The sequence below is a fragment of the Pararge aegeria genome, chromosome 9 (assembly GCF_905163445.1).
Source record: "Pararge aegeria chromosome 9, ilParAegt1.1, whole genome shotgun sequence".
Classification (NCBI taxonomy): domain Eukaryota; kingdom Metazoa; phylum Arthropoda; class Insecta; order Lepidoptera; family Nymphalidae; genus Pararge; species Pararge aegeria.
Window position 1 is genome coordinate 15,411,030 of NC_053188.1, and position 27,581 is coordinate 15,438,610.

At 36.3% G+C, this 27,581-nt stretch overlaps 1 protein-coding gene across 3 annotated transcripts in view; it reads left to right on the forward strand.

Moving 5' to 3' along the window:
• Positions 1-27,581, forward strand: part of LOC120626193 — a 130,704-nt gene that overhangs the window by 10,276 nt on the left and 92,847 nt on the right. The window contains exon 1 of one of the 3 annotated variants that reach the window (XM_039893577.1): positions 23,468-23,616. The exons of the other annotated variants lie outside the window; for them this stretch is intronic. Coding sequence (XP_039749511.1) covers positions 23,573-23,616 — 44 coding nt within the window. The 5' untranslated portion in view covers positions 23,468-23,572. Of the gene's footprint in view, positions 1-23,467; positions 23,617-27,581 lie in introns of those variants that run through there. 3 annotated transcript variants of the gene reach the window in all.

Consider the following 27,581-nt stretch of genomic DNA (forward strand, 5'->3'; position numbering starts at 1 on the left):
TCAATAAACAAAATCAAACGCAGACGAAGTCGCGGGCAACAGCTAGTACCTAAATATTTCCTTCATAGTTTAGAAATGTACTTTCCGTGTAGGGTAATATTTATTTTAGTGATACAGGCTTTATGTAGGCATACCATATTATAACATTTTGATTAGGTATCAATTAGGTAAAGATAAACTGACACGTGATATCCATCCATTAACTGCTTAAACATTGTGTCCAATGAACTCGCCCAGTACTTACACACAGACGAACTGTTATCGCGAGTAGAGCTTTTTGCCCACTGTTACTAGGTCACAAGCATTCCCTAGATTTGAGCGGTTTTTTTTTTCATTTTATTTTTATACCACTACAAGTGACCCCGACTGCAATCTTACCTGCACGGCTAGCATGGGCAGTAGACAATCATATCTCCATGAAAAGGATAACAATTTATCTTCTCCCACAGCTTCATCAAATCTCAGAGCACTCGCGCACAAGTGGAAATAATATTCAAATAACATATGTGTAGAAATGCACTATATACACAATGTACGGGAGTGCACTTCTCCTATTCCATGTTACCGCGCTTTAGCAGGTGGATACGTTAATTATATTCCTTTTCAGGGGATATAATCGGGGGATATAATTTTTATCTCCTGCCCGTGCTAACCCTGCAGGTAGTCAGTGTTGATGCAGTCTAACATGGTAGCGGGCTAACCTGTAAGGGAGTTATAATAAACACATATTCTCTTATCGGATATCTTAATAATAAATGGTGAATCACTAAAAATAGAGACTTCCACAGTTTTTCTGGGCGTGACCTTGGATACTAAGCTGCAGTGGGGTGCCCATATAGATTCACTAGCGGGTAAACTAAGCTCGGCTGCCTACGCAGTCAGAAAAATTAGACAGATTACTGACGTTGAAATAGCTAGGCTAGTTTATTTTGCGTACTTTCATAGTGTTATGTCCTATGGAATCTTGTTATGGGGTAAAGCAGCTGATATCGAAACTATATTTATATTGCAGAAAAGAGCTGTACGGTCAATATATAAACTTAAATCACGCGAATCCCTCCGTGAGAAGTTTAAAGAAATAGGCATACTTACTGTAGCTTCACAATATATTTATAACAATATAGTATTTGTAAGACAACATATAAGTCTTTATAAACAAAAAGTGGACATAAACAGTCGACTTACAAGAAATGGTCATAAATTAGTGTCATCTGCATATCGTCTGCGTAAGGTACAGGGATCATTTGTGGGATTGAGTATACGCTTTTATAATATGATTCCTAAGGTGATTTTGGACCTGCCAATGCACAAGTTTAAAGAATTTGTTAAAACACATTTATTAGAGCGAGGTTACTATACAATTGATGATTTTTTTAATGACAAGGTTGCTTGGAAGCATCCGGCTCCGCTTTCAGCTCTCACAAGATAGAAAAATGAATGTTAAAATACAAAATGTAAATTGTTGATGTTTGAAAAGAGCAACTGCTGAGTTTCTTGCCGGCTTCTTCTCGGTAGAATCTGCCTTCCGAACCGGTGGTAGAATCACTACAAACAGACAGACTTGACGTTTCAAAAGTGCTTATATTAGGCCTACTTGAAATAAATGAATTTTGAATTTTGAATTTTGAATTTTGGTTTCTAGGTGACGTCGTAATCGCTAAATCGCATAGCGGCACGTCTTTGTCCGTGGTTTGTCCTTATCATCCTATTGTCCCACAGCTGGGCCAATATATAGCTTATCGAGTAAAGGTTTTAGAGCATAGACACACCACGCTGCTCCGACGCAACTTGGTGGACTCCAAAGTATCACAATTAGGAAATTTGAATTTTACAACCCTTTGGGTTGTTAAACTCAAATTTCCGAACTCAGGCATTTTTACTGAGAATTTACACAAGTGCACTAAATGAACAATTTATTTTAAAAGGCGAACAGACAAACCGTTCCTTTTTATGATATGAGCACTAATTATGATGATAATGAGCTATTCTTAGTGAGATAAATGTAGTACACATGTTCCTACAGATGACGTCGAAATAATAATATGCCCTACAGCAGAACGACCGATAAGAAACAAGTAAGTGTACATACATAAACTAATATTAAATGCATACGTGTGTCTGTATCTTTATTTGATTTTCGTCGCCAGTAGGTATAGCTGTGAACATAAAAGAGTCCAACGCTGGACTGAAGGCCTATCCGGGGGGGGATGTTTGCCCATAATCACCACGCTGGGCTGGGTTTGTGATCGCATTGCATACTAGTAGTAGCACAGAAGACGAATTCTCAATTACATTCCCTGAGTCACCTCGTACGAGGAGAGTCCCCAGGGGTGTTGAAGACTGGTATTCTAATCTGTTCATTTTAAACGTTTTAGAAGCGTACTAAGCCTAACTTTTGATACAATGAATTTTATTTTCAATTATAAATATTTTGTCTCTCTAATGGTCCGGCCGAATGTTTGAGACAAAACATATTATAAAACCTTCCTGACTTAAAACTCCTGCCAGCATCATTATACTGAAAATTTATGTTGAACTGAAAACAAAATATATATAATATACCATCACTTCTATAGGTACACGTTATTAAAATAATTATGTTGGCGAAACTTTCTAATGATGTCACGGAAGGAGCGCTGGTACGCAATTATTTATTCAGAAAAGCTTTCCATAAATTTTCCAGAGTTTCAGGTGAACCTTGTTCTTCGCTATATTATTGCATACCTTTAATTTTTTTCAATTCGTCCCACTCATATTAATGTAGTAAATAAAATAATGAGGAAAAATTAAACAGGATCTGCTTCTGTCCGTTTTTATTTCATTCTCCTTCTGTTTTTTTATAAATTAAGAGTATAAATAATAAATAAATAGGATCTTCTTATCTCGAGTATGCTTTTATAATATATCTAGCTGTTGCCCACGACTTGGTCCGCGTTTTTTTTCAGTTTATTTGGGAGATGTGTGGCCGTCAATTAAGGGGAAACTATCCGTAGAATTTTCTACAAATATTTTAAATAGGTACTTATTATTAAAATCGGATGAAGTTTTTAAGTTAAGTGTACCTCTAAAAAAACTGTTTTAATTATTTAACTCTTTATTTGGGTTTTATTAAGGTGCCAATTTAAGAATAGAACCCAACACCTCCCAGACTAACCAAAAGAACATCACATACCTTTGTGATCGTAATTATTCACAGTTGATTGCTGTACGAAAGGAGATTAACGGATTAGTATACTTTTCAGAAACCCTTTAAATGCAATGAGATTAAAAGGTAGGTATGTTTTTACGTACGATGTCTGAACCAAATAAAACTAGTCTTGTGTTGAGTGGTTATCGAGCTTGACTACTGATCACGGGATTCTGAGTTCGAGTCCCGGGTCGTAATAAAACTTGTTGTTATGTGCGTTTTTAATTTAAGTAATTCAAATATCACTTGCTTTAACGGATGGAGGAACTGCATCACTTCTATGAGTTCTCTTGCACGAGTTCTCTTTAATTTTCTCAGGCGTGTGTCCACCAATCCGCACTTGGCCAGCGTGGTGGACTATGTGCCGAAGACCCGTGTAGTAAGCCGGTAATAGGGGGATAATAAACCTGCGGATAGGGCATGCAGGTTTCCTCACGATATTTTCCTTCACCGTTTAAGCAAGTGATATTTTAATTGCTTACAGCGCGCGCTTAGAAGAGTTGTAGGTGCTGTGCTGGGTTTCCAACTCTGCTCTCCGTAAGTGAAGCAGAATCCTTAACCACTAGGCTATCACCGTATCCCAAACAAGGTGTAAATATATCAAGAAGTAATCATTAATAGGCTGAAGAGAAAATGAACTGTTACTGAAAACCGAGAGTGACTCGTTTTCAAAAATACTTTACTTTTCAAGAAACCGTCGAATGGAATTTTCATTTGGTATTATGCATGACGCATCACGCATATTCGTGAAAAAAATAATGTTGGAATTTGGATCAATTCTCAGATTGGTATAATCGTCACAAGAATGTCTGATTAGATGGGAGAAAATCGATGCTACATTTAAAGATTTTTAAGTTGAAACGAGTGCCATGTGGGGACGGCTGACCAGAATACAAGTGTCGTACGAGGCGTCCTCTGTACTACCATTCTAGCACCTAATACGATCACCAATTTACCTGTACTTATGGACAAAACCTCCCATTGAAAGAGGCCTTTACACTGGCGATGAGCTTTATATATACATAGGTATGTAGTGCAGACTCGAAATGTTAAAATATATACACGACCTCCCTAGACTGCAGTGGTGCACGCTGTGCCCTTATAATAAATAGGGAGGCCCCTTATATTATCCCAGACTGGGGCAATTCGAGAATTTATAATTTCTATATTCTCTGATATCTCCGGCCATAACTAGCTAGGATAACGTAAACGACAAAAAACCTCGGGCGTGAGTTTTGCTCTAACCAGGTGCAGGTGAATGAATAAATGAATGAATGAATGCACTTTTATTGTCCACCAAAGAAAAAAAGTTGTTACAGAAATATAAACACATAGCAAGAGAGTACAATTTGGTGGTACAGGTGCTTGCTATTTTTTAACAAAATCAACACCCAGCTAAATTTCTCGTGCAAGCTTTTTCTTAGACGAGGGTGTGTTTAGAAGCCTCGCAGCTTTAAGTTTACGAACGTAATTATCGCTATCATGTCACTAAAATTTAATAATAAAATATTTGACTTTGACTTTAGGTTACCACCGTAGTAACAAAGACATGCCGCCAAGCGGTTTAGCGTTTCTTCGACTGATTAAAACCGATTTGCTCGTTTGATTAGTCTCTCAAACTGACGTGACATACCGTGTACCTCCTAAAAGAAGACTGTTCATATTTACGGAAACCGACCAACTCTGAATGTCGTTTGACATTGCCAGGCGATTACATTGCGCCGATGTTAGAACGCCAATCTGAGTCACAATAGCTCTCAGAAGACGAGCTTTTGGTCGCGAGCCAAAATTGTTAAACTCTTAATGTGAATAACCGATTTTCAGTGGAAGCTTACCGATTTCCACGCGTTATGACTTATGAGTAACGAAAAATGTAATTATCAACACACTTATTATTAGTATCTACGTATTTGTGTATTACGATAAGGCCAATAAATATTGGATAGAAGCAGGCGTTACTTTGCGGAAATCCATGATATATTATGAAAATTAAGCTTAATTTGCTATAGTCCGCGAAAAGCAGGAGAATTTGCATGGTGTAATTAACGCACATTTCGCTCCGAAACCGGAGCATCCTCAGGAGATGTTGACTTTACAAGAATAATTGTTAAGTGAAAAATTAGCCAAATGTTTCGCCTTTTATACCTTAGACGGTAGATTGCCTAATATCTGTTTGGTGTGAAGTATAAGGATTGAAAAATTATGAATTACACCATACAGATTCTCCTGCTTTTTGCGGACTAAGTATAGCAAATTAAGCTTAAATTTCTTAATTTTCATAATAAGGCCAATAAAGGCTATGAATTGAATTAAGAACTCACAAAATCCTCTATTCAGCCATTATTGGATGCAGAGCATTGTCCACTCGCGGAATGTTTCTAGCACAAAATTGTTTTCCCATTTTCCCATTTTATGTTGAACGCTTAGATGGATGAAATGACTTACCGTTAATTTGAGAAACCAATCGAAAGTGGAGTGGTTTTTAATGCTTCATTAGTCGTGTACACACTGGCGTGCACAGGGTTTTGGACCAGGGTATGCATAAAGCAGGTGCATCGCATAAAATGGAAAAATTCCCCTCCAATACGAGTTATTTAAAATAATTTGGGTATGCAGTGCTTTGTATTTATACTCTTTATTTGCAAACAAATAAAAATACAGAAGAGGAATAAGAAAAACACTTTTCGCAATGCGTTATTGAGATAGGTGATATACGGACAGACAAGGCGTGCTTAACAGTATGAATGCCAATGCAAGTTGAAACGATGGCTTGTTTTAAAACTATCCATCATCACAAACTTTCTCATTTATAATATCAGTAGGATGGTAAGCATGCATTAGATCGTTGTAGACCTCCATTAAAATTAGACAATACATACTTGTTAGTATACACTTTCAAAGAAAATTATTAAGAATTATTAATATCGGTTCAAATTTAACGGAGCTATAAAGTCAAATTGATACAAAATTTCATCCCGTTTCCCGGAGGAAACTTACTGTTTATCGGGATACAAACTAGCCTATATGTTGACCCGGAATACCAGCTACCACTATACCAATTTTTATTTAAATCCGTTCAGTAGTTTTCACGATATGCCCGGACAGACAGACAGATTAAATAAAAATCTGTATTGGATTATAAATCATCCCCCGATCAAAATTTTCAAAATATATTGAATGCACAGTAATCTTCCAGTTACAGTTTTATTGTAAGTATAGCAGTGGCGTGCACAGGGTTTTTGACCTGGGTATGCGTAAAGAAGGAAAATGGCATAAAATGGAAAAATCTTTCCCCTTTATGAGTAATACAAAATTTTTAGGGTATGCAGTGCTTTTGTGCTTGTATGAAGTGCACGCCACTGATTAGTATAGATACTCGTAGATATAGATAGGAATGCATATTTAGTTCATTAAAGATATAAGCAGTGATTGCCCAGTGGGTAGGACTTCGACTTCACTATCGGAGGGCCGAGTTCGAATTCCAGCTCGCAACTCTAAAAATTAAAACATCACTTGCTTCAACGGTGAAGGAAAACATCGTGAGGAAACCTGCATGCCTGAGAGTTCTCCGTAATGTTCTCAAAGGTATGTGGTGTCCATCAATCCGCGCAGGAACAGCCAGTGGTAGACTAAGGCCTTAACCCATTCCCATTGTGGGAGAAGACCTGCGCCCTGTAGTGGGCCGATAATGGGTTGATATGATGATGATGACGATAGATATAAGTTCAATACGCTTCCGCATACTGATATCAAATAACATAAATATCCTCAGAATAGCTTTATCACCCACTTTCATAGAGAAGGAAATCAAACTCTATACAAACAACACACATAAATGAAAAGTTATTTCATCTCGTTACTAATGTTCCAGATAAAGTATATTTATATTTGGGAAGAACGCATTCAAAAGATCCGGGTCACGTAAAAATACATGAGTTTGTATATGAGTATAGTAAGATTCAATGTTTTCTTGGATTCAAAAGATTTTCCACGTCTTTCAAGCCGCTGAGGTTTTGTTCCTCTGTGCTAAAAATAAAATGGTTAGCCAAGGCATAGCAAAGAATGAAACCTCTTCGTATGTAACTCTATATTTAAAAAGCAAGGTCTTAGACTTTACTCGGATGAATTTGCGCATTGTAGGTTTATCTTTGTCTGTCTGCCAAAGCCATGAGAGAACTTTTGAATTGAGGAACTTAAATTTAAAATAATGTTTCCGATTTAGCCTCTTCTGTATCCTCATTGACTTTATGTGTTACTATCGTGTGCTCGATGTGTATTCTTTTTATGAATGTTTTTTTGACAGCGATGCAAAGGTGCTCTCAACTATGAATGTTTTTCTTAAATTCGTTCCTCGGGAATAGCTATAACCGAATTCAACGTCAAACTAGAAAACACATAATAATAATTAAAAACTAACATTAATATTTATTAAAAATATAACCGGTCTAACTGTTCATAATGGGCATGGTACCCAAAATGCTAACGCTATTGTCCCTTTGATTTGCTAGACTTAGCCGTTGGGCTAAATAAGCGTCAGCTTTTGGACCAGACAGGACAGGACTGGACAGACGTCATGACCAATTTTGGGACGCGATGTTAACAACATTTTTCGTGTCCGAAGACCATGGGCCCAGAGTCTCAAAAGTCTCAAAGGACAAATTGTACTAACTGTACCAACCTCTTTCAACAGATCGTCTTTATTTCGATATTTAATCTGCCCTGAAAATAGACACTAATAAATAATTAAATAATTTCTTCTAGTTATCGTGCTACAAAAACCGAATTCGATAATATTTCTATGGGAGTATTTTCCAAATCAGTTACGTCAGAATATCGTCACTTGAATTGTAAACTTCCTGCTTCTTTCCACGTCGGGATTTTCTTCTGCTCTCAGCCGGTCTAGCCCTTCGACAACGTAGGTCTTTCGTTCACCTATCTTTAAGTCCCTGTCTCAAATTATTATTTTTTTCGTTCCCAATAAATCCTATCTAATCCTACCTAAGGAGTTCATTCCCTCTATTTTCTCTCAACTATATACATGGTCATCACTTCTATCGTACACTCGATTAACTTCCCAAATCCGCAAAATACTTATCCATTTTTTATTTGAGCTCTGCCAGAATTTCCATATTACGCCACTTATTACGTCCTCAAAATCCTTAGTATGAAGGTATAAATAAAAGCTGCGTTGTCTGCGTGGTAGTAATTCTGATATCTGAGGTCGTTCAACCCGCCAGCGGGTGATAATCGACACCACGATTGTATTGAAAATCTATTTCAGTCTTGGGTGCTATACATAATAAATGTTGTTATACTCAACACGTGAGGTTTATTGTTTGTACGGTACGTCACTAATCTATACTAATAATAAAGTTTAAGGGCTTTCTTTTGTTTGTTGGTACGCATTAATCTCTGGAAATAACAGTCAGATAAAAAAAAACTTACTTAAGTTTGATAGTACAATTCCTAGAGAAGGCTTTAGGCTATATTACTTTTAAAAGACATTACCCGGAAACTCCCTAACGGCAATTCGAGGGCAATTTAGTATACATATTGGTTACACTCCGAGTTAACATTTAGACTATTTTGATCTCAAAAACAATATGGATTCTGTAGGATAAGGGATGAAAGATTCAGACGATTTTATACCCTAGCTCCATTATATAATAACCGATTTTCTTAGTTAAATCGATTGGAATTGGCAAGGCTGTATCATTAGTTTAACGGCAAGAGTGAACGACTTAGGAGGAGGGGATCATTAGTTTAGCTCTACCCAAATATGGTGAAGATCTATTAAATATCATTAGAGACGGAGAAAAGGACTCTTCAGCAGACAGCAGAAACCCACTGACTATAGACTTTACGTCGCTTTATATGCCACATATAATATGAAGAATTCACCGCTAACACTTCATACTAAAATGGTAGGAATTTTCTTGGTTACTCTCGAATCAACTAAGAGTATGCTTTTGAATTCTAATAAAACGGGTTATTCGTCTTTGGTTAAGAAGATGAAATCCACGTACGCTAAAGTCTTATTGTTTTATATCTTTGTTTGGTTCACCGATCTAGATTATATTAGCCACAAGGATAGGATAAGGATATACTTAGTTTACTTTGTATCCTGAAAATTCACAGGGATTTGAGACAGTTTCCAGGTGGTTAATTTTTTTTTAATTTCTTAGCAACAAAACGGATGTTGATAAACTTTACATAGATATAGCTTGCATTCTGTAAAAAGACATTGCATATATTAAGCCCGGTTTCTTCAAAATTTCCTTCGCGATTCCTGAAAAACTTAAACAAAAGCGGACGAAGTTGCGGGCAAAAGCTAGTTTAATATAAATATTGAGTAGCCTGTAGTGTGTAAGGAGATGACATGTAATTTATATCAGCTTAAATGTCTCCCACAAAGATTCTATCTGTGTCTATTTCAACGCCAGGGTATTTATTTATTTATGTAAAGGAGTACCGTAACTATGGTAACGCTAACGTAATAGGTCTATTCTTAAAAAAAACGTGTGTGTACTTATGGACACGCGTTAGAAGTAATACTTCTTTGGCGTAACAAGATAAAAATCTTTAAAAAAATTTGAACTGTCAAACCTTTTTCAGAAAAACTAAAATGTTGACTAGTTAACTTCATGGTGTTAGTTTTTTGTGGCGGTGTGCGCGCGCATCGTATAAATTTACTCACACCATTTTTCGTAACGCGCGAAAAAAAGTCTAACTTGAAAAAATCGTAAATGTATTAAAAGAAAAAATCCCGCTGAACATAGGTTTCTTAATAACTTTAACATTTATATTTATATAGCAATAAAATACTTTTTAATTTATTCTAATCGGACGTTTAGTTTAAAAGTAGGTAATAGCGGGTTTTAAATTTACATCCTGGTTACGGATAAAGGACACACGAGATTTTGATTAAAAAACCGTAACAGATGCGAACGAAGTCACGGGCAACAGCTAGTCTTTTATATATCTTTTTTATATTTTCATTGTAACTTACAATCTCAGCTTGCACACACAAAAAATTAAAGTGTATAAAATTAGTGAAAAGCGAGCTTATACAAATCATCAATACCGAGAATCGAGTTAAGGTCGTGACTACATAAAATACTTTTTATCTTCTTGCAATTTAAGTAATTGCGCGTTACATGACATACAATCCAGCATTTATTTCTTAAATAATCGTCAAAATATGATATACTTATTATTATGTATTTGTTTACAAAACCTAATTTACAGTTACCATTACAGTCCTAACCTAATGAGTTAAATAAGCTACTCGTACCTAATTGTAAAAACAAAGAAAACTAAAACTTATAATGAGCATAATTAAATACGTAGTTGCCTTTGCCGCATGAACAACTGAATAGATCCATTTGTTAAGCTGTTTTGAGAGTGAACGTCGCGCGTCGGTGGCGCTTACTGCGACCGTGTTGAGAGTGAACGTAGCGCGTGAGTAGCGCTTGCCGCAGCAGGCGCGTGCGCGTGCGCAACTTCCCATCCGGCAGGATATCAGGGTTGTTAACACCTTTTAGCTCGTTAAATAGATACGATGCCAAGGCTAGTTCCCACTCGATTTGAAATGTCGCGTGGTACGTTTCACGCCTAATTCACCGTGATACCTACTTCATCTCATCCCAGTTTATTATGAGAAGTGGGGGTGATGAAGAGTTGATTTAAAAGTGTTCGTTGTAAACGCACTCCCACGAGATATAACCCGGATATTTGTCTTCCAGGAAGTATTAGCAACCGCATGTAATCTTGGTGTGAAAATCTAATTTAGCATTCGCAGTAGATTTTTTGCGACAATCCGGGGAAGTACTATCGCCATGCTTATTTCTGCTGCCAAGCAGCATTGTTGTGTCATGGTCTGAAGAGCGTGGCTGTTGGTCTAATTACAGGCACGTTTGGCCTAACCCCTATGCCTCAGGTTGGGCATGGGGCATTTGGTGCGACGTGCTTCTTGCATTCACTGCGAATTGTCGCTCTGTTTATAGGTGATATAATAAAATATAAATAAATAATAAATAAATATACTACGACAATACACACATAGCCATCTAGCCCCAAAGTAAGCGCAGCTTGTGTTATGGGTACTGAGATGACTGATTAACATTTCTGTTATGAATAATATACATAAATACTAATAATATACCTACATAAATACTTATAATATATTCAAATAAACAACTAGACACTGAAAAACCTTCGTGGTCATCACACAAACATGTTCCAGTTGTGGGAATCAAACCCACGGCCATGGACTCAGAAAGCAGGGTCGTCAGTCGGTCGTCATATAATCAGGTGGAACATTCGCTTGGTTCAATTATGACTATAAAAAATTATTCTAAAATTCTCTTCTTCTTCGTCGTTCACTTCATTACTGAAGGTCGTGTCCGGATTCGAGTTCCTTCGTAGCTATTTTTACTAAAGCCTTCCATCCTGTTCTATCCTCGGCCTTATTGATAGCTTCTGTTATAGGGTCTGTGAGCGACTTTACCTAGTCAGACCTGCGACAAGGTGATCGGCTGCGTAGTCTTTTACCCTCCACCTTACCTACAAGTATTAACTTATCCATATTACTGGGCAGGCGTCGAGCAATTATTTTTTTTTATTCAAATTGCCTTCATTTAGTTTTCTTAATGAAAGTAAGTGTTGCTTTTTTGGCAAAGTAATAAAATAGTAGCAGGTCTGTGTAGACATTTAAACGAACACATACCCAATCGATTGATGGTCCTAATGGCACTAGATAAAATCATTAATTCTTACTTTGTTCAATTGTTGTTACCAAACAATGTTAGAAGGTTTTATGAATAAATAAATAATAGTAGAGTAATAGTATTTATGCAACTATTACGTCATGAGGGACATTTGTAAACAGTGATCATAGCCTAGTGGTTACGACTTCGGCTTCAGTTTCAGGGGGCCGAGTTCGAATCTCACAAACCTCTTCATTTTCTAAGTTATGTGCGTTTGATATGCTATAACGGTGAAGGAAAAACAACAACCCGTGCCCCGTAGTGGGCCAGTAATAGGTTGTTATGGTGTAAGGAGCACGCCCTACAAAGTCCACCCTGAGTCAATCAACCTGAGCCATTGTTAAGCCAAATGTGCCTGTAATTGTACCGGCCACCACACCCCGAAGAGCAGACCAGACAGGAACACAGCAACGCTGCTTGGCGACGAAATCCGTCATAAAACGCTTCCTAAATAATGTAGGCTAGAAATAAGGCTGGTTTTTTCCCACGGAACTAACATAAGTGGTTCTTGAATCAGATGTTTTTCTTTATCATCTAATCAACCCATTTCCGGCCCACTACAGAGCACGTGTCTCCACCTACAATGAGAAGGGGTTAGGCCGTAGTCCACCAGGCTGGCTTAGAGCAGATTGGTGGACTCCACGCACATTATAGAACATTATGTAGAACTCTCAGGATGCAGGTTTCCTCACGGTGTTTACCTTCAAAGTTGAAGCAAGTGATATTTTTATTGCTTAAAACACATACCAAATTAGAAAAGTTAGAGGTGCGAGCTGGGATTCGAACTCGGCCCCCAATGCGCTATCACCGCTTCATATATGCTATATCATCTAGATTGAAAAGCCAACATGAGTGAATCGTAACGCAACGATTACGGAACGTGAACGCACGGGTGGAGTGTAAACAACTGCGTTTACTCTTCACATGTTTGGATGTGTATTGAAAGCTGCCTTCGTTTGATGAATCGGATTGAATGTTATGGATTGTTTGTTGATATACAAATTCATTGTTCAATAGACAGCCGACTGGCGCAGTGTGCAGTGACCCAGCTTTATGAGTCCAAGGCCGTGGGTTCGATTCCCACAACTGGGAAATTTTTGTGTGATGAACATGAATGCTTTTCAGTGTCTGGATGTTTATATGTATATTATTAGTTTTTGGGTTATTATTCATAACAGAAATGTTAATCAGTCATCTTAGTACCCATAAAAAAGCTACGCTTACTTTGAGACTAGATGGCGATGTGTGTATTGTCGTAGTATATTTATATTTTATGTATTTTTTGTGTGATCCTGGGCAGGGGAAATTTGGAAATACATAATATCTGATTTTACTCTAGTCTGGTTTGGCGGAAGGCGTTGACCGTGGCTAGTTACCCTACCGACAAAGACGTGCCTTTAAGCGATTCAGTGTTCCGGTACGATGTCGCGTGGAAACCGAAAAGGGGTACCTACTCCCTACTCCATCTACCATCTTAGACTGCATTATCACATCACCAGGTGAGATCAGAATACCGTTGTCACCACACCTCAGCAGGGGCCACTAAGAGAATATAACGGAGAAAGGGCAGCAGCGTTCTCTATGCTACTACTACCAACTATCGCAATAGTCCGCACTTGACCAGCGTAGTGGACTACGGCCTAAAGCCTTCTCACTCCGCAAGAAGACCCGTGCCTTGTAGTGGACCGGTGATTTCAGACGCTATTATTCACAATACATCCCGTCGCATAGCCCACCCTCGATAAAATTGATTTGGCAACTAAAAAGCGTAATGTTAACATTGCATTATCTCTTTTAGCCTAAAGATTCTATATTTCCCTCTTTAAATTGCATTATGTGTACTACTTTGGGTTTTTTGCGCGGCACACAAATTATTTTTCTGAAATAAAAATAATCTAGGTTATTTCTTACAACATCAGCTATTTGTCAATGAAGTTCTATCAAAATCAATCTAACTGTTTTGGAGATAAGCTGGAACAAACACACAGATTATATTGCACGCCTCATAAGCGAAGCGTTGAGGTGGGTAATACTGTCAGTTACACCGAGTGATTCCCCAACTTAAAATGTCACTTTTTTATTCTTTATTGCTTTTATAAGTGAATATAAATAGACAAAGTTGAGAAAAAACTATTTTTAACACTCATGATATTATTAAATCTCTTTTTATTATTAAAAAAAAGTTCAGTCTTGGACGTCCGTGTGTCTGTATGTGCGGATCCCGTATCTTGTGGTCACGATAATGAGCAAAATACTTCACTCATCGAGTTGGTTTTTTTTATAGGCTTCAGTATTTTGAGAAATAGAAGCCTATTACTTTTCACGTTATAATTAGATGTAGTTTAATTATTATTTAAAAATAATCTGAATTTTATTGTAATGAATGAAATTATGAGGCGTGCACTTTTGGATTTCCCAACTATTTTAAATGTATTTTTACTGTATTTGTAGGTTGATTAATTTCATTTTTAATTATGTATTAATTAAAAAGTTTTTATTAAAGCACTACAAATAAACATTCTTATTAGTAGTATTAGTAATAAAGTAATTATTTGTATAGTTTTAGATGTGGAGATGTTTAAGTAACCGGTACATTACGTTTAGCCCGTCTATCAACTTTCCTTTTTGGTTTGAGCAAATCACTATTAAGAGAACGCTAGTCGGTTGCTCCTAGATAAAAAGCATGCTATTTCATCACGCATCTTACAGCCCGAGCAAGTAAGCAAGAGCATGTGGCAAGGCCGAGTAATGTAGAATAAGATGTGTGATATTTATATCAACGGATATGCATATAAACTTTTGTTATCTAATACCATATATAGATCAGTGCGTATAACTTACTTTAATACCACAGTAAAAATAATTGAGAAACAATCGGAAGTTATTTAAAGTTATGTTAAATAATATATTATTAACAGACGGCAAACCAAAATACTATATTTTTTCCAATTTGTCATAATGTGAAAATAAATATGTGAATATATATCTCTTTATATACTATTATGAAGTTTATTTAGGGTTTACACATTTTTTGATGTAGAATAATAAACTATAAAGTATTAAATTACCGTTAAGGTTTTTATGAAGCACGAATCGACGGGTAGCGTAGCCTTAAGACGAATAGATATTGTTTTATATCTATTAAGCTGTGTTTACTGCGTGTACCACTTTCGGTATGGGTTTGAGTGGCTTTTAAGCCACGTTTGCATTGTGCGAGTAGCTGTAAGCAAGTGTGACGTCATGCGGGCGTGCTAGTTAGGTTAATGTTAATGCATTGGAATCGATGTTTTCTTAAGCTTGCACCTCGAATTCGATAAATAAAACTCGGAAGTAATATGCGACACGCGACTGGCATGCAAGTACGGGGCAGTATGTGTGTTGAATGTTATACATTGCAGCACTTGTATGCAAGTTACATTTGAATAAGTTGCCATTGCTGTATTCTAATCTGGTTTCCAGTTTAAATACAGGCACATGAAGCTTTATATCTACGCCTCAAGCTGAAGGATAATGTTCCTTGCATGTTGTACAAAGTGATACTCTGTTTTTGTTTCTACTTGTTCAGTCAATCCTTACTAATATTATGAATGCGTAAATGCTTTTCTTTGTTTCTTTGTCTTTTCTTCACGCCGCGCCCTTACTAAGCAACCAATCAACTTGATAGTGAGCATAGTTGTAAGGACGGAGAGTAACATATACTTTATAAACAACCTAAATAAACTGTTTCCACGGGATTTGTAAAAAACCATAAATTGGGGCATAACGCGGCCAAACGTATAGTTACTACGATAAATAAAAGATTTAATATAAGTTTAAATTTTCACTACTCAAGCTGCATGTAACTTGCAACTAGTAGGTGTTGAAACGCGCCTTAATTCGCATCATATCTATCGTACTTACGTAGTATAGCTGTACCGTAGATGTCTGTGCCACTTTCCATGGCGCACTCACTTAAATCAATTTTTAAAACGGTATTAATTAAAACTAGCTTTATAGTTTTCTTAGCTTTAGATCTTCAAGATACTTGCAAGAGGATTTTTATATAGTGACTAGCGGACCCTCGCGAACTCGTCCGCGAATTTGCAATGCTGTTATTGGTCTTAGCGTGACGATATTATAGCCTTTTTTTCAATATATGGGCTATCCAACACTGAAATATCTTTTGCAAATTGAAGTAGTAGTTCCTGAGATCATCGCGTTTAGCTTAACAAACAAACAAACTCTTCAGTTATAAGTATATGATTACCCTCCTAACATTATAAATTTGAAAGTGTGGATGTTTGTTACTCAGTCACACTAAAACGGCTAAACGGATTTGGGTGAAATCTGGCATGCATGTAGGCTTTGACATAGGAATCGGGATAAAAGAACATAGGTCACCTTTTATCCCGATTCCTTTAGCAGTTCCCGAGGGAAAACTGAAAATTATTTACGAGCTAAGTCTCGGGCAGACAGCTTTGAAATTGGTTATATGCTTTGGAAAAGGACATACTTTCTGTACCGATCTCTCTCGGTATCTCTATTAATAGTCCCGAGATATGCTTTAGACCGAATTCTGGAATTCGCGCAGACGAAGTCGCGGGCAGAAGCTAGTAAGATATAAGATTGTAGTTTGAAATGATATACTAGTAGTGACTACAATCACTACTTTGGAGTTAGTTTAGGGTATCTAAGTAATATTATCAACCGTTTACCGGCCCACAAGGCACGGCTCTCTTCCCAGATTTATAAGGGTTTAGACCGTAGTGGACTTCACACGTCTTAAAGAATGTTCTGGAGAACTCTCAGGCACGTAGGTATCCTCACGATTAAAGTCAAAGTCAAAGTCAAAGTCAAATATTTCTTTATTCAAATAGGCAAATAGATGGCACTTTTGATGTTTACATTACATGTAAAATATGACGTAGGAGTGACTTGAAGGCGATAAATAAATTCGTCAACTTAAAACTAAAGCTACGAGGGTTCCAAATGCGCCCTTGTCTAAGAAGAAGCCCACAACAAACTAAGCCGGTTGGTATTTTTTTTTTCGCTATCACCATCTCACATTGTCATTTAAAACTATTAAAGAAGCAACCAGGTTAGAGCAATAATTTACACCCAAACATTTTTATCGTTGACGTAGTCCTTAATTATTTCCGTCAGTTTTATTTAAAACATGTTTTGATTACTTGAACTAAAAACGCACATAACTCCGAAATGTTGAAGTTGCACGTCGGGATCGAACTCGGTACCCCCGAAAAACTGGTTGAGACCATCATTGTGACAGGAGACCAACTCGTTATCGGGCCCTCTACAAGGAACCTTGTAGAGGGCCCGATAACGAGTTGGTAATGAAATTGGAAATTTGAAATTTTGTCAAGACAATGCAGTTTAGCCGGAAGTAGGTTACAAACAAACAGACATGCATCCGCTATTACCATCATCATCATATCAACCGATAGACGCCCACTGTTGGACATAGGTCTTTTGTAGGGAGTTCCAAATGCCACGGATTTGTAGCGCTTGGATCCAGCGGTTACCTGTGACGCGCTTAGGTCTGTCCAACTCGTTGGGGGTCGACCAACGCTGCGCTAACCAGTGCCGGGCTGCTATTCCAGCCATTACGCTATTGCTGTGGATTAAACTAATTTAATCTAATTTTCGCTAAAATCAGTGTTGTATTACTAATACGTAATGTGAAGCCTTAACAGTTATTTATATTTGTATTGTATTAGAGGACTTTGGGACATCACGTTTGTCATACTAATTGAATGAAACGCCCCAATTAACCGAGTCGTTGAAGTAAAACTACAATGGGATTGTTTTGAAAATCCAATCATAGTACGGGAAGGTCAAGTTGGCACACGTGGTTAACTAAACATCAGTGGCGTGCCTAGAGGGTACTGGGTACGCACAGTTTATGCAGATTATATAAAATGAAGAAAATCTCCATTATGAGTTACAAAAAAAGTTTAAGTAAGAGTTATATAAAACCTACCTACTTGAACGCTTCTCTGTTGATCGCATACTCCTAAGACTCCGCTGTCCGTCCGTCGCCAGGTCTCATGAACCATGATATTTAGAAATTTTCACAAATGATGTATTTCTGTTGACACCATAACAAAAACTGCTTAAAAATCTAATAAATTTAAAATTTAAGCCTATAAACTACCTAGCCTAACCTACCTAGTGTGACCTTTAATATTAATATATAAATATATAATTATAATAAATAATTAAATAATAACAAACCTAAAAACCTACTTTAAGTATTTATAACTTGTACTGAAGATTTTCTTCATTTAATATCATCTGCATACCCTGTGCATACCCTCTATGCACGCCACTGCTAGACATCCTGGGTAATGGAGATGAGAAGTAGTGATAGCGCAGTGGGTAGAAGCTCGACTTTCGGAGGGCCGAGTTCGAATCACAGCACCTCTAACTTTTCTAAGTTATGTGAGTTTTGAGTAATTAAAAAATATCACTTGCTTCAATAGTGAAGGAAAAAATCGTGAGGAAACCTGCATGCCTGAGAGTTCTTAATAATGTTCTCAAAAGGTATGTTCAGTCCACCAATCCGTACTGGGCCAGCGTGGTGGACTAAGGCCTTACCACTCGTTGTGGGAGGAGCCCCGTACCCTGTAGTGGCAATGGGTCGATATGAATGGGCATGTTAGACGATTGCCACATTATCTGTATAGGATTTCTGAAACCTATCTTTTTTTCTCTTTATTATTTGCTGGTTTTGTCGTACAACATTGACGTATCACCATCTTATGGAACCCATCGTTCAAATTCGTTTCCCATGGGACTAAGGGTAGTATTAATAATAATTTCGTATCTATACATGTGTTGGTATTTATTTATATATTTCCCTTGGCATTATCCCGTTCTCTTGCTGTAAGTCCTCTCTACAAAGGTTGTCTGTAAGAGAATGTTTGCAGCAATAAGGCCGCCTTTGCATCCATTTTTTACTGTATACTCCTATCCTGTTTCTTTTCCTGTATGCATTAAAGTGTTTCTTCTTCTGTTTCTTCTGGATAATTGAAATCGAGCTTAAAAGAGGTTCTCAAGGTTCAATATATGATTGAGACAGAACTTGAGAAGCTGTTCTTGGCTCTATTTGTTATACTAATTGAATGAAAGACCTCAATAAATCGAGGCTGAAGTAAAACTACAATGGGATTGTTTTGAAAATCCAATCATAGCACGTGAAGGTTAGGTTAAGGCAAGTGTTTAGCTAAACGACGTTATTTGTTTATGTTTTCAGATATATATCTATGAAGTTAGTTTTCTGTGGAACTCATGACCGAGACATCGAAATAAATAAATAACTATACTACGACAATACATCGCCATCTAGTCCAAAAATAAGCGTAGCTTGTGTTATGGGTACTACGATAACTGATGAGTAATATACCTACATAAATATTCATAACATATAGATAAACACCAAGATGCTGAACCATTTAAGTTCATAACACAAACATTGTCCAGTTGTGGGAATTGAACTCACGGCCTTGGACTTGGACAGAAAACAGGGTCGCTGCCTACTGCGCTAATCGGCCGTCAAATAACAATAGCCATTCAAGTATCGGTCAATCTATGCTTAAAAGCTAACAAGAGAACTCGTAATTAACATATCAGCTTAATACGGCCCTAAGATCATTAACTCTCGACTTAAACAAGTAAAAAGAAAACACACCTGGAAAATCAAACTTACGCAGATCTTATTTTTGTTTGGAATTATTTATTTTGGCATTAATTTAATTCTGAAATTATTGCTATAAGTAACAAGTAAGTAATGTATAATATATTGTATATTTGCATGCCGAAATGATAGAATATGTTAAATTAAGAAAAGTTATTGTGAATTACATTTTTTTCACATATTCAAGCAAATAAATACTATTTCTATTTCTATTCAAACTTTATTTAACTAGATAGCTTTGACATTTGTTTTTAAATATAACCTGAAATAAGCTATGTAAAACTAAATAAAATCTAAAACGTCTTCGAAACCACCGCAGCTAGACACAGTTCCTAAGATGCTGGCAGCATTGCCCTTTTGGATGGCCAAACTAATTCGTTGGCCAAGGTAACTGCCCGCTCTAGGATCACCGGTAGACTCGACAACCCTTTTCGATAATTCCATTCTATTTCTACTGTAATAAAATGAATTTTTCAGAAAAAGTATCACAAAAAGACAAATGTTCTGAACTCGAATACACACTATTTCAATAACATCCTCTTAAGCCAAACGTCTATTATATCGTCACACTTTATCGTGGGTAAAAAGGAGATAACAAATTCCAATAAAAAAAAAGAATAAAAAGTAGCTTTTGAATGCGACCCGGGAATCGTACCCAGGAATTCATGATCTGTAGTCAAACATACTGAGCACTAACCAACTAAACAGTTATACCAATGACGTGGTCAACAGAAGTAATAAATTGTCAAAGTTAACCTTCATTCTTTCAATCACTATATACAATTTACTCACTACTATGCCAGAGGGGTCATCACACGATATCGTGTATGTTCCTAGTATTGGAGTTTACCTAAGGAAAATCTCATCGCATATGTTACCCTTTAGGCACGTATATAAACAAACAGAATCGATGAAATACGCACTCTAAACCGATTGGTCTACTGAGAAATCTTCGAGCGTTCTGGTAACAGCATTAAATTGGAAACACGAATGTGGAAAACAGGAAAAATACTTGGAAATATTTACCAAGTTTCTTTTGTTTCCATTAAACAGTTTCTTTACTAATTGTGCCAAAGTAGTTTTGTTAATTTGAGTATAGGGTTACACTTTCGAAAGAAGTTTTAGTTAAGTTTTGATCTCGAAAGGAGTTTTGTCTGGCTTCTGCCGTGGCTAGTTACCACCCTACCGACAAAGACGTACGTCTAAGCCATTTAGCGTTTAGGTACGATGTCGCCTAGAAACCCTAAGGGATATAGGTTTAATATAATGCCATACCCCTAACTGGTTAGCCTGTTACCATCTTAGACTGCAATCAAGGGCTAACTTGTAGTGGCATAAAAAAAGCTATTTTAGTGACCTACCTAATAGTTTAAACCATATTGCAGTAGTGCAGTGGGTCTAGTTATGGCTTTATTATCATTTATCACCACTTGTCATAACTTAATGATCATTTTGTTTAGTTAAGCATAAATATAATTTTAGAATTTTGCTTGTAGAATACACGACCAATTATTTTCGATGGCGCAGACTGTAACGGTAAAACTCTTAAGAGTTTATTTTTTAGACCTTTTAAACTTTTTTTGTATTTTTCGATTAAATAAATAAAAAACTAGACTGAGGATAATGATGTTATACTGTGGTTGAGACTTTTGCAACCAACTCTATCTATAGGTACAAAATTCAAATTCAAATTTTTTTTATTCATGTAGGCCTATCACAGGCACTTATGAAGCGTTCAAACATATATGTTTACATACAGTGGGTAAACTGAAAAATGAAATACTTTTCCACAAACTTACAGCCTCTCTTTAGTAGCCCTTTACCGGTCCACTACAGGGCACGGGTTTCCTCCGACAACGACAAGGGGTTCAGGCCGTAGTCCACCACACACCTTGCAGAAATCGCAGGTATGCAGGTTGCTTCACGATGTTTTCCTTCACCGTAGAAGCAAGTGATATTTTGATTGCTTAAAACGCGCATAACATACAAAAGTTAGAGGTGCGTGCTGGGATTCCCAAAATGAAGTACAAGTCTTATCCATTGGGCTCATTCCAGAATCCAGATTAAACATATTTAAAACATTGCAAGAAAATGAACAACACGGTCAAATAGATTTTATCTGTGGTAAGGATGATCAGCTCTCGATTTCGAATTATACATTTGAACAACGCGAACAAATTCAATAACATCGCTTCAAATTGTCAAATTAAATATGTTGTTTTTTTCATCATCAACAGCCTACAAGCGACCACTGCTGAACATAGGCCTTTCCAAGATCGCACCACCACACACGGCCCTCCGCCTTTCTCATCCAGCCGCTTCCAACCATCTTTTTAAGGTCATCTGTCTTGCGGGCTGGAGGTCGTCCCACACTGCGCTTTTTTATTTACGGTGTGCAATAAAAGTATATTCATTCATTCATTGTCAAAATTATCTCACGGCTACGTCTATAAACGGAATCTATCAGCGTATCACAAATATATTAGGATTGGATCGGAAATGCAATTTGGATATCTATCTTGAGAACGCGGCACTGCAGACGCGGTGACATTTCAAACCACTTTGCCATGACATAAAGCCCGCAGCGCTTTTCAAACGAGATCATTTAAAAATAACTTTTAATGAACTACGCTTATATTTAGATTTCATTTAATTATGCAAATATTAAGGTTTTAGAATTCAGAGGTTTAATTAAAAAAATAATAATAATACGTACGTAACGTAAATAAATAACAGGCGAACATATTTCTCCATTAATATGTTTTTTAAAATAGGCGGAGAGGATAAATATCCTCGACATTTCTTTTCGTACAAAACAGTATTTACTGGAAATTACTCAAGGATGTCTTACACCATCCCATATTCCATCCACCATCCCTTTTAAATAACTTAAATCATGAAATACATTCATTTAATTAAGCATTAGTAAATTAAGCTTGCTCACAAGGTCTAGAACCCGTGTTAATGCAAGGTATGTATATAAGCGCATAAATTAACCACTTCTCTTTTTTACGGCATTAATAAATCATTAAAAGAACAAAATTTCATATTCATGATTTGTTAAACTTCTTTAAATGAATGGATTTCAGGTATATATCTTTCACTTATTATTCTGATAACTTCTTAGTTCTGCAAAACATATCACAGTTGCTATAATACACTGACAGATAGAGATATAAAAGTTCATAAATTTTTATATTAGGAACTTTAATCACGGATATTCAAACAGGACACTCCAGTATGTTAGAAATAGGTTTATATACAGAGCTAAATAAATTCAAAGAAAGAGCTATATAACTCAATAACATTCAAATTGTAACATATTTGTTGTTTGTGGCGTCAAAATACATTTCTTGTAAAAAAGAGTTCAAATTGAGGTCACGAAATGCATTGCGCCATAGGTACCAGGACACCAGGAAGAAACAGGTGGTAGGTATACAGTGCATATTTTATTCAAATTAAAGCGCCAGATGCGACAGTGACCGCACCTCGTAAATCCTAACCTAACCTGCAGCATCCATGGAAATGCGCCTACTTACTTTCCTCCGCATCTAGTTTTAACCCACGATCGATCCGAACTGTTGTAAACACCAACCCCTTTCACACAAAACGGAAACTTTGGCCATATGACCCAGAGTTGACTTTCGAATAAAGTGCTTTTATTCCAGGCTTTTTTAAAACTCAACTAGAACACAACTTTATGCTACTAAAGTTAGAGCTCAGTTTTCGATAAAGCGATTTAACGTCAGGCATTTTCGTACCGTAGACGTAGTACGGCGTGGTATGTAGACTGACTCGACGCCAGTCGAACGCTGGCTGTCTTGGTGATAGAACGTGTAAAAAGTGATGTGGTTTAATTGAATCTTTATCGTGTTTTGTGCCAATCATGACCGGTGCGGATAATATTTCGTGTGTTAGAGGGTGATGCACTTGTGTTTGGATATCACGATGAAGGGACAACCAGTCTGGTGAGTTAGAAAGCTCTAATTCTTGTTTCTACTAAACTTATGAACATGTTAAGTAAGCATTCGGCTTGGATGCGGGAGAAAAGTTTTTTGTGTATCGAATAATTCACTCTGAACGTTTATGTTATAAACTTTAGGCCGATTTATGTACATATACAATTAGATTAGAGCACTGTTGTTTGCAATGCTTCCAAATAGACCCGAAATAAAATCTTATATTATTGTCTAATAAAAACTTCTACAAAACGGTGACCATAATTTACCTACGTCCTTTATATTTTAGATTATTGAATCAAATTTTTTGAATAACCCAAAAACATAAGGTTTCCTTTGTGTCATCGTTCTTCTTGTAGATATTAAGTAAAACTTACGAAGATTAATGAGAAAAGAGAGTAGAGAAATTATTCTTTTAAATCTAGTAACTGGTATTATCTACCTGGAATTGTTATTCTCTTGCTGTTCGCGGAGTATTATTAAGTTTAATTTTCATAATATTGTTTATCAGTCACGGTCACATAAGCAATATGGAGATTTTTTGTTTGTATGTATCAAAGAGACTTTGTATGTTAGTATAATACGTTTTGGCTGATTCATATACCCATAATTAGATTAGAATATCGTTTGCGTACGCTTCTTTTACAAATTTTATCTCGTAAATCTCGCCTTGTTTCCTGATAAGGAGTCTTACATTTGAAAAATGCACTGCTTTAGTTTGTCTTTTAGATTTTAACTCTTTTATCGACGGCCGAGTGGCGCAGTGGGCAGCGACCCTGCTTTCTGAGTCTAAGGCCGTGGGTTCGATTCCCACAACTGGAAAATGTTTGTGTGATGAACATGAATGTTTTGCAGAGTCTGGGTGTTTATCTGTATATTATAAGTATATATGTACATTATTCATAAAAATATTCAACAGTTATCTTAGTACTCATAACACAAGCTACGCTTACTTTGGGGCTAGATGGCGATATGTGCATTGTCGTAGTATATTTATTTATTTATTTATTTCATTTATTTTATAGAGCACTAGAGAATAGAATAGATAGAGGTAGTAGAGAAGTGTATAAAAAAAATGAACAAAATACCTACTTATAAAATATCGAAATTTCAGACAGCGCAGCGGTAGGCTAGCTTTTGCCCGCGACTTCGTCTGCGTTTGATTTTTTTTTTGATGTGGCATTAAATTCAGTTGTAGTTCTAAAAAAAAATAAAGTATTCAGTATTCAGTAAGCCTTAAATGACGGGCTTGCTACCGTCCGCTGAGGAGTTCTGTCCTTTATCTCCAATCACATTCATCAGATCTACACGGAATTTGGGCAAAATTAAACAGATATTATTACCTCTAAAGTACAAAAGTAATTATTAAAATCGGTTATTATTTAGCGGCGTTATGGAGTAAAACCGTCAAACACATTCGTCCCCTCTCCCAAAAGAACTGAGCTTAATTTCGGGATAAAAAGCATCCTACATTACTTATAATACCTTCAGGAATATGTGTACAAAGTTTCAAAGTGAAAGTCAAAGTCAAATATTTCTTTATTCAAATAGGCACATAGATGGCACTTTTGATGCGTTATTATATACAAAATGTGTACATAGCAGTGAGTAGTGATGGCGATAACTACAATCGTAAACTTAAAACTAAAGCTCCGAGGGTTCCAATCGCGCCCTGGTCTAAGAAGAAGGCCACAACAAACTTAGCCGGGTGTTCTTTTTGTTATCACCATCTCACATTGTCATTAGAAAATATTTAAGAAGCAACCTGGTTAGAGCAATTGTTTACACCCAAGCTTTTTTATCGTTTACGTAATCCTTTATACTATAATAGGACTTTTCTATAAGCTTTCGCTTAAAACAAACTTTGAACTTCTTTAGTGACATCCCCAAGATATCAACCGGTAATTTATTGTAAAATTGTATACAATTTCCTTTAAATGAATTGCTTATTTTGTGTAGTCTAGTGTACTGCACTGCAAGTTTATTTTTGTTTCGTGATGATCATCGTGATAGTTTTTGCGTGAAAGCGCAACAAACAAACTTACATTCACATTTATAATATTAGTAGGGATAGCCCATTTATACTTTGAGGTTAAGGATTTATTTTCTTATTCACTGTAGGAGGATGAATTGGGAGTAATTTTAGCTAATCCATCAATTGATATGGATCTTCATGATACTCATTTTCATTACGTTTCATTCAAATTCATAACATGGAATTGAAAGCCATTAAAATCGGAACATGCCTAAAGTTCTAATAATAATTTAGGAATTCTATTTTGCATTATCAAAATTAAGCTTAATTTGCTATACTCCGCGAAAAGCAGGAGAATCTGTGTGGTGTAATTTATAATTTCTTCAATCCTTATACCCCACACCAAACAGATCTTCGGCAATATACCCTCTACGCACGTTTCGCAACAATCAAATTTCGTTCGTCAACATCTCCTGATGATGCTCCGGTTTCGGAGCGAAACGTGCGTAGAGGGTACATTGCCGAGGATCTGTTTGATGTGGAGTATACGGATTGAAGTATGAATGAATGAATGAATACACTTTTATTGTACACCAAAGAAAAAAAAAGTAGTTACAAAGATATAAATACATATCAAGAGAGTACAATTTGGTGGCCTTATCGTTACATAGCGATTTCTTCCAGGCAACCAATGGCGTAAAAGGAAAAAACATAGAAAAGAGGTAGGTGGTGCAATAAATAAGATTTAAAAATTATACAAATATATAAATATAAATAAAATATATATATATATATATATATATATATATATATATATATATAACTATAATATATATATATATAAATATAAATATAAATATAAATTACACCATACAGATTCTGCTGTTGTTCGCGGAGTATAGCAAATAAGCTTAATTTTCATAATATATGGATTTCCGCAAAGTAACGCCTGCTTCTATCCAATATCCAAAGCAACAAATGTAATTACGTATGTTATTGACATTTATAAAATACTTCCATATAACTTAAACGCGAACTCTACCAGATAACTAAGCAAAGAAAAAGATAGAAAGGGTTATAGGGTTCGTGTCTACACCGAAATAACTAAGAATCCTCCTGCCTTTTATATATAATCTCTTTCAATTATTTCAATAAATCATAAGAGTCCTGAATCATGAATTTATAATTTCCCGTAAGATAAAAGAATATTTCGAGCTTGTCCTACTCTTCATTTTTCCTTCGTGTTATTTATAAGTTATCATCATCAGCTTATTAATCTTCCACTGCTTGCCAAAAGGTCTACTCTCTAATAGGAAACATGATTTAAGAGCGTAGACTGATCACGCTGCTTCTGTGCAGGTTGGCGGGCTTTATCCATAACTTCCACATGTTATTGTTGACGTGACAACGTCTTATAAATTGGTTTGCCGGGTGACACTTCAAGAAACTGCGTTACGCTCCGCTCACGTTATGCGCTCACAATGAGAGCGAGTGAGAGGCACGCGTCCCTTCCACTCGGGCATGGTTAGCCCGCCTAAGAGCGAGAGAGACAGACATAAAAAGTGAAAGGCACGCGTCCCTTTGTAGTAAACGCTGTTTCATTGTACGCAAATGTATTGCAAGTTATTGTATGTATATTTGTATATAAATACGTATGTATGTGTAAAGGTAAAAATAAAATTTTGTTAATATGAAATTCAGTGCGAGATTCTTTGTATAAATTAATGTTTTAAATATAATTCTTTGTATAAATAAATGTTTTAAATTGTTACTATTATTTCATCCTTCTTCCTACTATACGAATGAATATTCACATTAAAATTATTTTACCACTCAAAGTCGTTGTCACGTAAAACTTTCGCCCGTATACCGACTTTACAGGCAACCAATTTTTTTTAAATGGGAACGACTGCTTAGCGTGTTCTCCGAGGCACGGGGGCCAACAGGTCGATCTCCTAACTCCAGGGTCGTACTTAGAATTAATAAAAAAAAAACCAAA